This window comes from Petromyzon marinus, chromosome 8 (genome assembly GCF_048934315.1).
Source record: "Petromyzon marinus isolate PM22_M1 ecotype Great Lakes invasive population chromosome 8, UKy_Petmar_22M1.pri1.0, whole genome shotgun sequence".
Lineage (NCBI taxonomy): Eukaryota > Metazoa > Chordata > Hyperoartia > Petromyzontiformes > Petromyzontidae > Petromyzon > Petromyzon marinus.
In genome coordinates this window covers 10,549,564-10,560,862 of record NC_133674.1, presented here as the reverse complement: position 1 = coordinate 10,560,862, position 11,299 = coordinate 10,549,564, and the positions used below count along the sequence as shown (strand labels likewise).

The window sequence follows — 11,299 nt, the reverse complement described above, 5'->3', positions numbered from 1 at the left end:
GGGGGGGGGTGCTACATGTGGAGTGAAGTCACCCGCTCATGATTATTAATGAGGGGGGGGGGCTGTTCGATGTTGAGTGACGTCACCTGCTCATGATTATTAATGAGGAAGGGGGGGTGCTACATGTGGAGTGAAGTCACCCGCTCATGATTATTAATAAGGGGGGCTGGCCGACGTGCAGTGACGTCACGCGCGGGACACAGACATTCTTGGCTCATAGAAAATTACTCAACTGGGATCACACTCAGCGGCAGCAGCAGCAACATCGCCCCCTATGCGACAAAGACTTGGCAGGACCCTCTTGAGAATAAAAACCCAAATCCTTGATCCTCAATGAGGCCTATCCCCCCCCCCCATCTCGCGTTTTCAGATGTGCTGCTTCTGCGGCCGTCTGGAACGCTCTTCCGATATTCGGAAGCCACTGGGAGCTATGCACTTTTTTAAATCGTTCGGATTGAAGACTTTATAAATTATTGTTGTTGTGTTTAGGGGCCGTCCATAAATGACGTCACGCGATTTTTGACGATTTTTGACCTCCCCCCCCCCCCACCAAGTCACACATCGTCACAAATAGTTCCATTTATTTGGTATAGCCCTGTGAGCCATTCGGCTCTTGAATCGGGTGCAACCGCAACAAACAAAAACATGAACAAGAAAACATCTTAAAGTGACTTTGTGTGACTGTGCAAACAGAAAATCCAGGGAAAAAAAAACATCAAAATATTCCTGAAATAGCACCGTACACCAACGCTGTGTGCAAAAATCCCAGTGGGATGCAAGTCAAACAACAACAACAACCACAAGACAACTTAGATTAAGGCCATCAGTCTAACTCCGTAATACAATAAACAATAACATGGCCAAACTAAAAAAAGTTTTCGGAATCACCAAAAACAAAGCCATAAATGCAATATAACAGTGATCATACGGACTGTGCCTGCCCCCCCCCCCACCCTAGGTGCGTGACGTCATTTATGGACGGCCCCTTAGTTGTCCTTCCCCCGCACCTACGATTAGCACACCTGCCAAACCATTATCAGTGCCCTACCTCATTATTACAGACCATTCCAGACCTTAATGGTCACCCCGTGCCCTGATAAATCTCAACGTTCATCCTGCAAAGTCCCATCACAAGGGAGGAACACAAACAAATAGACAATATTTTTTTTCCCGTATTGATACTAAAATTCCCTGTACAGGAATAACGTGTAAACCGTATGGGGTTGATGGCTATGGGATTCAGCACGGCCGGCTACGTACGGTGCGAAAGAAGTTGAACGTGGCCCAATGACAAGCGCTATAAATGAGACTGAATCTAACGATCGCGATTCGACGGCTTACAAATTCATTCCGGAATCGATTCCTTCCGCCCCCACACACATACACACACAAGATACACCCCTGCACATAGGGCCGCAAGTCGTACACGTGTTCGACAGATCCTTCAATCCGCCAGGCGCGAGTCGCACGCACGCGTGAGATTTAAACATTTTTTGGGGGGGGCGACCGATTAATCGCGAGGCGAGCGATAATCGATACAGCCTTCCTCGCGATCACCCGTGGATCGATATCTCGTCCAATGGGAGAGAGGGAGCCGTGGCTCGCGCGCGACGTCACCGCGGGAAGGGGTCAAAAGGCGCCCCCCCCTCACCCCCCCACCCCTCCACAGCGCGGCTGCTGATAGCCGGGCGGCTACCGCTCGCCTCTCCCGAGTGACTCCCCGACTCACGTCCGGAGCGTCGCATGCTGCAACAGCGCGACAGATAAGCGACCGCCCGCCCGCCCGGCCGGCCGGCTCCATGGAGGCGCAGGTTGCCCGCAGGTGCTCCCCCGTGCCCTTTGTTTGCTCGCGAGATTGTCACACACACACAACATTTATTTATGAGCCCGAATCGATTCCGGATTTTTTCCGAGACGTTTTTTTTACGATTCTTGCGGCAATTGAAACGCGTCAAATCGTGGGTGACGATTTATTGGTTGTTCGATTCCTGTGTGATCGGTGCACGGGGAGTCGAGTCGGTGGCAATTCTACAACAATTAGTGGATCGATTCGTGCGTCTAGGTTTTTGAATGCCCCCCCCCGGGGTCTCAGCTGAGACCTCCCCCCCCCGCCCCCCCGCGTTGTCGAAACAGAGAGAGAGGTCCTTGCCGAAACGTCGGACAGCTCACCAGCGAGCCTGACTGCTGACGAGGCGCTGAATGTCGAAACCGGTCCAGGGCATTGCTTGTACTGAGACCAATTGTGCTGTTAAGATGCACTCACAGAAGGCCGTGTGACTCATGGGAGATGTGTTGGACACCAATATGGGAGGGACGCGTATTGTTAACTTATTGGAGGATAGTTTGTCATCTCAGCTGGCCATTCTGAGATGACGGGGACCGACTGGAACATCTGTGAAAAAGAGCTTCATAGCTCATCGGATTCCTCCAGTCTAAATATGCATTCTAATTCTGAAATATTCTGATTCCTTGGCATGAAGTGATCCTTTTTTTATACACTCCACATTGAATGTTCTCAACCTCGTGAAATGAATCGAATATAAGTATGTTTTTTGTATTCTTGCTTCTTTCGGTAAAGTCACGTAGATAGAAAAAATATATATATAAAAATTAAAGTTGTTAACATTTAATTAAAAAAAATCGCGTTGTCACATTGTAACAAACTCTTTTGTTCTATTGGGTAAAGTCACGTAGGTAAAAAATAAAATAACAAAAAATCACGACGTTTCGACCACAACACAAGTGGCCTTCATCAGGTGAAGGGACCAACCTGTCCGGAGGACAGCGTTGGAGTGAAAAAAGTCAAGCGCAGGTCGCCTCCTTTAAGCCGTGAGTGGGTAAACAGAAAAGACGCCTTGACAAAGGAATTAGCATAAAAAAATGTAAAGCTGTGCAAGCTCGCAAATAGAATCAAAGATACATTAGCACCACCGTGTAACAACACGTGCCGTCGCTGCCGCCCGTGCCCCCTACCCTCTGCCTCCCTCCCTCCCTAGGCACTCGCTGCTGGAGCTGCCGTGGGAGGACGTGCTCATCCCCCACGTGCTGTCCCGCCTGCCCCTGGCGCAGCTGCTGCAGCTGCAGTGCGTGTGCCGCCGCTTCCGTGAGCTCGTGCGGCTCCACCTGAGCGCGGCCCGCTCGCTCGACCTCAGTCATGTGAGCCGGCCGGCGTGGCCCGTTTCCCCCACGGCCGCGGAGGAATTCGACGAGCTGTAAAAGCTCTTTTTTTTTTTTTTTTGCAGAGATGTCCATTGGGGCCGGGTCAGAGCGTTGCAACGGCGGACGATGCAAACACGATAGGAGTGCAAAGTATTGGAAAGGCAAACGAATAACTTGAAAAAAAACAAATGATTTAAAGCTTTCGTGACTGCAGTAATTCGTATTCTTAGCTCTTTCGGTAAAGTCACGTTGAAGGGAAACAATAAAATATATATAAAACAATTAAAATTCTCACGATGTTTCGACCGTTTGCGTTATGGTCGAAACATCGTGAGAATTTTTATTGTTTTATATATATTTTATTATGTTATTGTTTCCCTTCAACGTGACTTTACCGAAAGAGCTAAGAATTTGAAAAAACAAATGAAACTATTTTTGGGCTTTACCAGGTTAAAGCCCGCTGAGCTATTCGCTTATTTTTCAGAAGCGACCTGGCCACAAATAATAGCGCAAAAAAAAATTGCCTTACCATCTGGAAATTTATAGCAGAGAAAGAGGGGGGGGGAGGCAGGTGGAGAAGTTTGTCCAGCAAAGCCTGAGGGTGCCTCATCTGGGATTTCTCCCCGGACCTCCAGAAAGCGTATGGCAACCCTGCACTCACCTCCTCATTACCTCCATTATATATGGAGGTAATGAGGATAATCTGTGGCATGGACTTGACGTGAACTCTTTGAAATCTAGATTGAAAACGCTTTTCTTTAGAACTGCTTTTATGTGTTGAGTTTGTTGTCCTTCCCCCGCACCACCGATTAGCACGGTTGGCAACATACGGTGCGAAGGAAGTTTAACATACATACACTTTGCCTGACTGCTTATTAGAAATAATGTAAAATGTACATCCCTTGATATAATGTACATCCCTTGCTATATTGGGAACACATTTTCTCACAGTAAATAAACCGAGTCGGATTCCCATCGAATTGAAACATCTGAGAGATATAATGTTGTTGACTACGCGTACATAACCGGCTGGCTGCCTTGGCGTTGTGCTGTCCCCGTCGAGCCGCAGGTGGCGCCGACGTTCCCACGCACGTGCTTCTCCGAGCTGTTCCAGCACAGCAGCGCGCTGCGCGAGCTCGTGCTCACGGGCTGCTCCTCCTGGCTCACGGACGCTGAGCTTGTGCCCCTCGTGCGGCGCAACCTCCGCCTGCGACGCGCCGAGCTGGCGCGCTGCTCGCGCCTCTCGCCGGCCGGCCTGCACGCGCTCGCCTCCAGCTGCCCGGGCCTGCGGCGCGTCGGCCTGCGCGGCTGCAAGTGGCTGGAGCCGCTGTGCTTGCGCGGCCTCGCCGAGGGCTGCCCGCAGCTGGAGGTAGTGGCGGCGGCGGCGGCGGCGGCGTTTGCAGTGAAGTGCGACGCCTTGACTTTCATGGGGGTAGTTGGTGGTGTCTGGCAGAAACTGCTACGTGCTCTTGAGACCCGTTAAACACAATAAACGTTTTATTTTACTGGGTAAGTCCCACTGAGTTATATAGCTCTTTTTCAGAAGTGACCTGGCCACATCTTAATCGCTCAAAATGTGGAGTGAGAAACCGGAGGGCCCGGAGAAAAATCCACGCTACCACGGGGAGAACACGTGAACTCTAAATATACAGGTGTCAGGGTCGGAATTGAACCCACGACCTCATCCATACCAGGCGAGGGAGTTAACATCTCGCCACCGTGGTCACCTAATAATACAGCCGGGCATGATGATGCACACCTTTGATTCAGAGCTTTGGAGGCAATGGTTGATGGATCGTATTGAGATTTGTCATCCTCTCCAATCCGCTGGGCTGAGATAGTACAGCAGGCGGGTTTGTGGACCCATTTGGACGCTTTTGGGAGTTACTACTAGATATGCGTGCTGGTTTTTCTCAAGATACTCCAGTGTCTTCTCACATGCGAAGCATACCGGCGAAACCGAATTGGCCAAACATTCTAATCCCTTCTGCATTTTGTGCCTCAGGTTTTCATTAATGAAATATATCTTTATGAACGATGTAAATAGTATACATTTACATATGTTTACTGCTCCAGTAAACAGGATCTAATGCCTCTTCCTGATTTGACCTTTTATAATTACTTTGTGAATATTTTGTGAGGACTGAAAAAAACCTAAGGCAGATGGTGGATGCCATTCAAGTGTTCTCCTGCTGTCGCTTAGCAATCTGCTTGTCATAATGACTCGAGTGAGTTGTGAAAGGAAATGAAGAGTAGGATAAATACATCCTGCAATGAGGCAGGGGTTTAAGAGGAGATGGCCAAGATTTAGACTGCGCCCTATAAATCAGCAGCGAAATCAAAACGCACAAGTTTCCTGAGAGTTGTGACCACGGTAGTGGTAGAGTTGCCAAACGCGTTTTTACCGAGCCAGTGGGTGGAAATTCTATTTTGTTTTTGGCAACGACAAATTTAGTCGTACCAAAATTTTGGGGGCCTCCGGCGGCTTTATTCAAGCTCCAGCGGAGGGCTTCTCGGCGCTTTGTCGCCACTGAAATCATCTTCTCGAGTACCCCCATGTGTGTAGATATTACTGACTTGGGGGGGGGGGGGGGGTCGACAATTTTTGTAAACCTGTTGGATCAACTTTATGCCCCCACATCTGGGGGGGGGGGTCCATTTTCTCTAACTTTTTGCTTCAGGCCTTCTGAAAGGCTCTTATAATTTAGTTTATGGACAAACGGAACGCCGGGCTTTTATAATAGAAGACAACCACTGCTGACTTCCCCACAGAGTGGTTCTCACTGTCTACCTCAGGGGGGTTATGAGCTGAGTCGACCCATCACTGGGAATTACTAACAAACTTGCAATGACCAGCTGCATTGTACTGCAGCTTGGGCATGCGACTTGAAATTTAAGGTTTCGTCAAGCCTTGATCTCTCTCGGGCCAATAAAATGAGCGCCCCCTTGTGGTCGGTTATCACAGCTCAGGGCTGTCAATGAAGATGGAAGATGAATCTTTATCAGAATCAGAATATTTACCCTGGATGAATCCGATAAGCTTTGAAGCTCTATCATCACAGATGTCTTGTAGTTCAGAGATGTCCAGCAATGCTCAGCACTTCTTTGAGTGTTGAGAGACTATGGACCGGATTCACATCTTTACGGAACAACCTAAACACATCACCTTGGCAGTTTTCGCCATTGTTGGAACATATTACCAAAACACCTTCATATTGCAAATTGTTGGTATGTATGTTGAACTTCTTTCGCACCGTACATTTGCCAACCGTGCTCATAAGTAGGTGCGGGGAAAGGGCAAGAAACTACTGAGTAGGCCTTGATTGGGCCTTCCAAATCGCGTCATCTGGCTGGAAAATCGCAAACCGGTGTCATCGTGCGCATGTGCACCCGTGCGTGTCGTGCGCGTTGTGCGCGACGTGCAGTCGTGCGACGTGAGCGAGTGCCTGGGCGTGACGGACGAATGCCTCGCGCGCCTGGCGGCCGGCTGCCCAGGCCTCATGTCGCTGGGCGTGGCGCTCGACTGCGGCCTCACGGACCGCGGCGTGGAGGCCGTGGCCAAGGGCTGTCCCCGACTGCAGCACCTCGACATCTCGGGTTGCTTCCGCGTCACCAACGCTGCCGTGCGGTCAGTGCCACTCGCTCGCTCACCGTCCGCACGCACGCGCGCGCGTGTCTGTCCGAGTGTGGAGAACGGTAGTGTAGCGATTAGCACGCTGCACTGCAAACCGGGTGACTCGGGTGCATGTACCTCCCGTGAATAACAGCAGCAGCAGGTTGTAAGGTGAACCACCTGTCCTGGGCATCTCCTATGTCGACTCCACTTTAATGAGCACCTGGTGCAGTGTGTGAACATCACCAATGTGCCAGTCCTAATATGCTCTTGCTAAATAGCGCTTGCCCCAAGTCTATACTTCTTAACAAGCAATCTTGAGGCCTTGCTACATGAGGGGAATGTCAGGGTTATTGTTTCCAGCAGTTGTCACCAGCGATAGTTGTCACAATATTTTCTACTAAAGTTTTAGTTGCTCTTATCTAGACAAATATCAGAATCTGTATTTATCCTGGTGGAATCCGATGAGCTATGAGGCTCTTTCACAGATGTCCAGTATCAAATATGATCAGTGGGCAACTGGAATGGAATTTTCCAGTCAAATCACACAGGTCATATGCATGTAAGTTGAACTTCTTTCGCACTGTATGTAGCCAACTGTGCTTATCAGAGGTGCGGGTGAAGAACAACGAACTAAACACAAAAAGCAGGTTCAAGGTGTTCAGTAAACACCTTAAAACCCCGTTTATATTGGCTCGACAACTCGGTCACTTGAAGCCACTGCCATACAAAGCTTCCACAGTTGCGCCTAATTAATGAGTTGCTATTGAAAATTGCCTGAATGCAATGGCCCTTGTTCTTAGTATGTATGCATTTGTGTGTTTGAGCGCAGCATACACACGTCTAAATACAAAGAGTATTTGTCTGCTATAAATCTCCACATGATTAGCCACTCCGTTGAGCTATCATTCGTGGCCAGGTCACTTCTGAAAAAGATCTATATAGCTCAATGGGCTTTTATCTGGCAATTAAAAAGTTTATACTTTTATATATCAGCAGTAAGCCATAGCTATAGACCGCACGGGCGTATCACTGTGCGCGCAGGACGGTGGCGGAGTACTGCCCAGCGCTGCGTTCCCTGTCCGTGAGCGGCTGTCAGAATGTGACTGAGCCCGGCCTGGCGCGCCTGCGCGGCCGCGGCGTCGCCATCGACATCGAGTCGCCCCCGCAGCACGCCGTCATCCTGCTGGGAGACCTGCTCGCCGCCGGGTACCTCCTGCCGTACATCAACCTGCAGATCTGAGCTCGGATGACTCCGGAGACTCGCCGTGTCGCGAGCGCCAGAGCCGACGCCGGCGGGTGGCTGGCCCGGGTTCGCATCTGTTTGTCGGCCCACCCCGTGATGTGACCGAGCCGTTGAGTGTCGCGAGTTTTAATCATCTCGGTGCCAACACCAGAGACTGCACTAAGAATTCATAATTTTATAAATCTTTTTTTTTATATATAGTTCAGCTCTGATACAGTTATGCAGACGAGCAGATGCGTTTTGTGTACGTGCGTCTGTCTTAATTTGAATCGGTGCCGTTTATGTTTTGCGAGTTATGTTTACCAATCATCAGGTGTGCGACATGTAACGACTGTTTTAATGGACAAGATTGGTAGACGTGGAAAGGTGCACTGGTAGGCCGCGAAGACTGGATTTTGTGGAATCCTGTTCTGGAGGGTGTAACACAAGCTGGTGATGCCTGTCACGTGTTTCTTCATGCGTGACTCTTTTAGTCAAAGTGTCTCCCTTATGCACTGGGCAATGCCAATATCTGTTGGCAGCCCTGGACCAGTGGGGGAAACACCACATTCGTGTATGGTTGTTCGCGTTATAGGACAACTATTGTTCACTTGCCACAAAGTGGTACTCGTTTTAACAACCCCAGAGGGGTGATGGGCTCAGCCAACATTTGGAATGGGATTTAAACGTGTAACCTGCAATGGTGTGGTAGCCTCGCGGTTGTCGTGCTACATGGCTGCTATTTTCACCTGTTCTATCCCAGTTCTGTTATTGACATCAAGACTGAAGAAATGAGGACAGTCTTCCGTATCATAGGGGGATGGTGCTGGTAAGTTGGTGCTGCAGAGCAACTGGTGTTTAGCAGCTCTATCGCCCACCAGCGGTTCACTTCACATCTGTTGTAAAATGTCCGCGTGCAAATGTATCACTAGCCAAATCGTAGAAATGTAACTTGTATAATGTCATTTTGCATAGCCCACTTGGTCACTGGGTTGAGAATATCGAACTTGCTGTACTTCATGATCTGGTTTAATCTTTGTAGCTGAGGACTCGAACCCAGGTTTCCGAGTGTTAGAGGCTCAGTTTTGCAATACGGTCATTGCCTTCTGAGTCACCACCTGCATTCGGTGTGTTTTTTTTTAATTGACACAGTGATTTGTGGCACATTTTACCAAGCTATAATGTGCTTTGATTGAAAGAGTGTTGGTGTAACGACTGTGTGTGCTTGTGGAGCCACAGCCTGCAGAGCACGTTGCTCGTGGGTGCTTACTCCACGAAGCAGTCATTTTAAAAGATGTCCTGAGATGTCATTGCAATATGAAAGGCTAAATAAGGTAATGAACCAAATATATAGATATTGCACAGGTTCAAACTTTTAGATATTTTTTGTGTGTTTTAACCAGCATGCATTGACTCCAGAATATTGGCTTTACATTATTAAAAATAAAAAAAATAAAAAAATTGCACTTTGTTCAGAAACTAGTTAGAACACTTGGAAATGCAGTGGCAGTTATTTGACAGAATTTGAACAAAAAGTGCCTCGATTAATAACATGTATGTTGTGTATACACAACATAAAATGAGTGTCAACTTGTACATGTGCTATGAAGAAAAACTGGCTTAATGCATATAATATTTGCTCAGTAATAATAACACCTGTTTACCCAGGTATGCCATAACTCAGTGCAGACTTTGTCGAGTCCTGCTTGAAATGTCTACAGGTTTGTGATTGTTGTTGAATCTGAGAAGAAACTGGTGTGACCCGAGAAACCCCACACACGAGGGAAAAACACTGCACTCCATAGCTCATAGGCCTATTTGCTTGACTGCCATCGACTAGACAGCTTACAGCCCAGTTGGTTTGGGAGCCTTGGGCACACGGTGATATGTCTTCTGTGAGTCACCATCCAAGCCTCTGCAGTTTCTTCAGAATGTGCCACTGTGCCCAGTTGCCAATCCCATTAACGAGCACTCTGAACGGGTGCATTCATTTCACGCGAGTTGGATGTTTTCTGATGGCTGTCTCGTCCGCTGAGAATTCTATAAGTCTGTACCTACATGAAAGATTGGTTCCTCTTAAGAAGGTAAACAAGCCAGTGAATGCTAAACGTAGCTTATACCTGTTTGTAGTTCACCAGTCGGTGGAAGAAAGTAATTTTTTTTCCGATGGTGGAGACAGTCTCATCATCACCAGTCGGCCGCCACGAGGCAGACCACCACCGATTGGCTGTTACACCGCGTGCCAGCTTCACATAGCAGTGCCACGCGATAGTCAACAGGGGCATAGGAGCAACCTCCATTATTATACAAGGTGGTCCAGATGTCTCATGACCCCTCACCATTTAACGCTATAAAACTGGGACAGCTGTTAAAAAGAGCTTTATAGCTCATCAGGTTCCTACGGTCTAAATGCATATTCTGATTATAAATATTGATTGTATACCAATGGGTGTGAAAACAAATATACAAAAACAATTAGGGGTAACTCTTTGGTTCTGTCGGTAAAGTGGCGTAGAAAGAAAATGAATTAAATAATAGAATACGACGTTTCGATTGCAACACAAGCAACCGTCATCAGGTAGAACTAAAATTGAGAGAGAGACAAAACACAGACACGGAGACACAGACACAAGCAGAGAGAGACAACACCCAATGCCTCTGTGTCGAGGCCTTAGAGAGAGAGAGGGGTGTCTCTCTCTGCTTGTGTCTCTCCGTGTCTGTATTTTGTCTCTCTCAATTTTAGTTCTACCTGTTGACGGTTGCTTGTGTTGCAATCGAAACGTCGTATTCTATTATTTAATTTATTTTCTTTTTACGAGACTTTACCGAAAGCACCAAAGAGTAATCCCTGCAGTCACGAAAGCTTCAAATAAAATTAGGGGTCAATTCATTGGGGGGGGGGGGGGGTCACAAGACATCTGGACGACCCTAATGTCTGCACCTCGCCTGCACAACCAACACTGACCAGCGTGGTGAAGTATGGTCAAGTAACCCTCACAGCCAACACGGCGCGGTGGGGTCCATCGTCCAGCAGTGGACTGGCAAAACGACTGCTGTATGGACACACGATCGAGAAGAGTGCCCGCTTCGTCAAACTGTTAACAGCGGTTGCCATGCGCATATCCTGGCTCCCGCCATAGGAATGCGGACAGTTACACCGAATGCCTCGTGGTCATCTGCCGGAGGTGAGCGCCACGATAAGTCCTGGACGTCTCCCCCCCCCCAGTGGACTCGGACCTGCTGGTTTACCCCCCCCCCCTAGTGGACTCGACCTGCTGGTTTACCCCCCCCCCCCCCCCTAG

General features: G+C 48.6%; 1 protein-coding gene across 1 annotated transcript; it reads left to right on the top strand.

Moving 5' to 3' along the window:
• On the top strand, positions 1 to 9,680 carry FBXL15 (F-box and leucine rich repeat protein 15). The gene is made up of 5 exons (XM_032949700.2): positions 1 to 1,822; positions 2,997 to 3,156; positions 4,229 to 4,528; positions 6,585 to 6,787; positions 7,817 to 9,680. Exons 1-5 carry the CDS (start codon positions 1,800 to 1,802, stop codon positions 8,013 to 8,015), a joined length of 885 nt encoding a protein of 294 aa, XP_032805591.1. The 5' UTR covers positions 1 to 1,799; the 3' UTR covers positions 8,016 to 9,680.
• Positions 9,681 to 11,299: the final 1,619 nt, after the last annotated feature.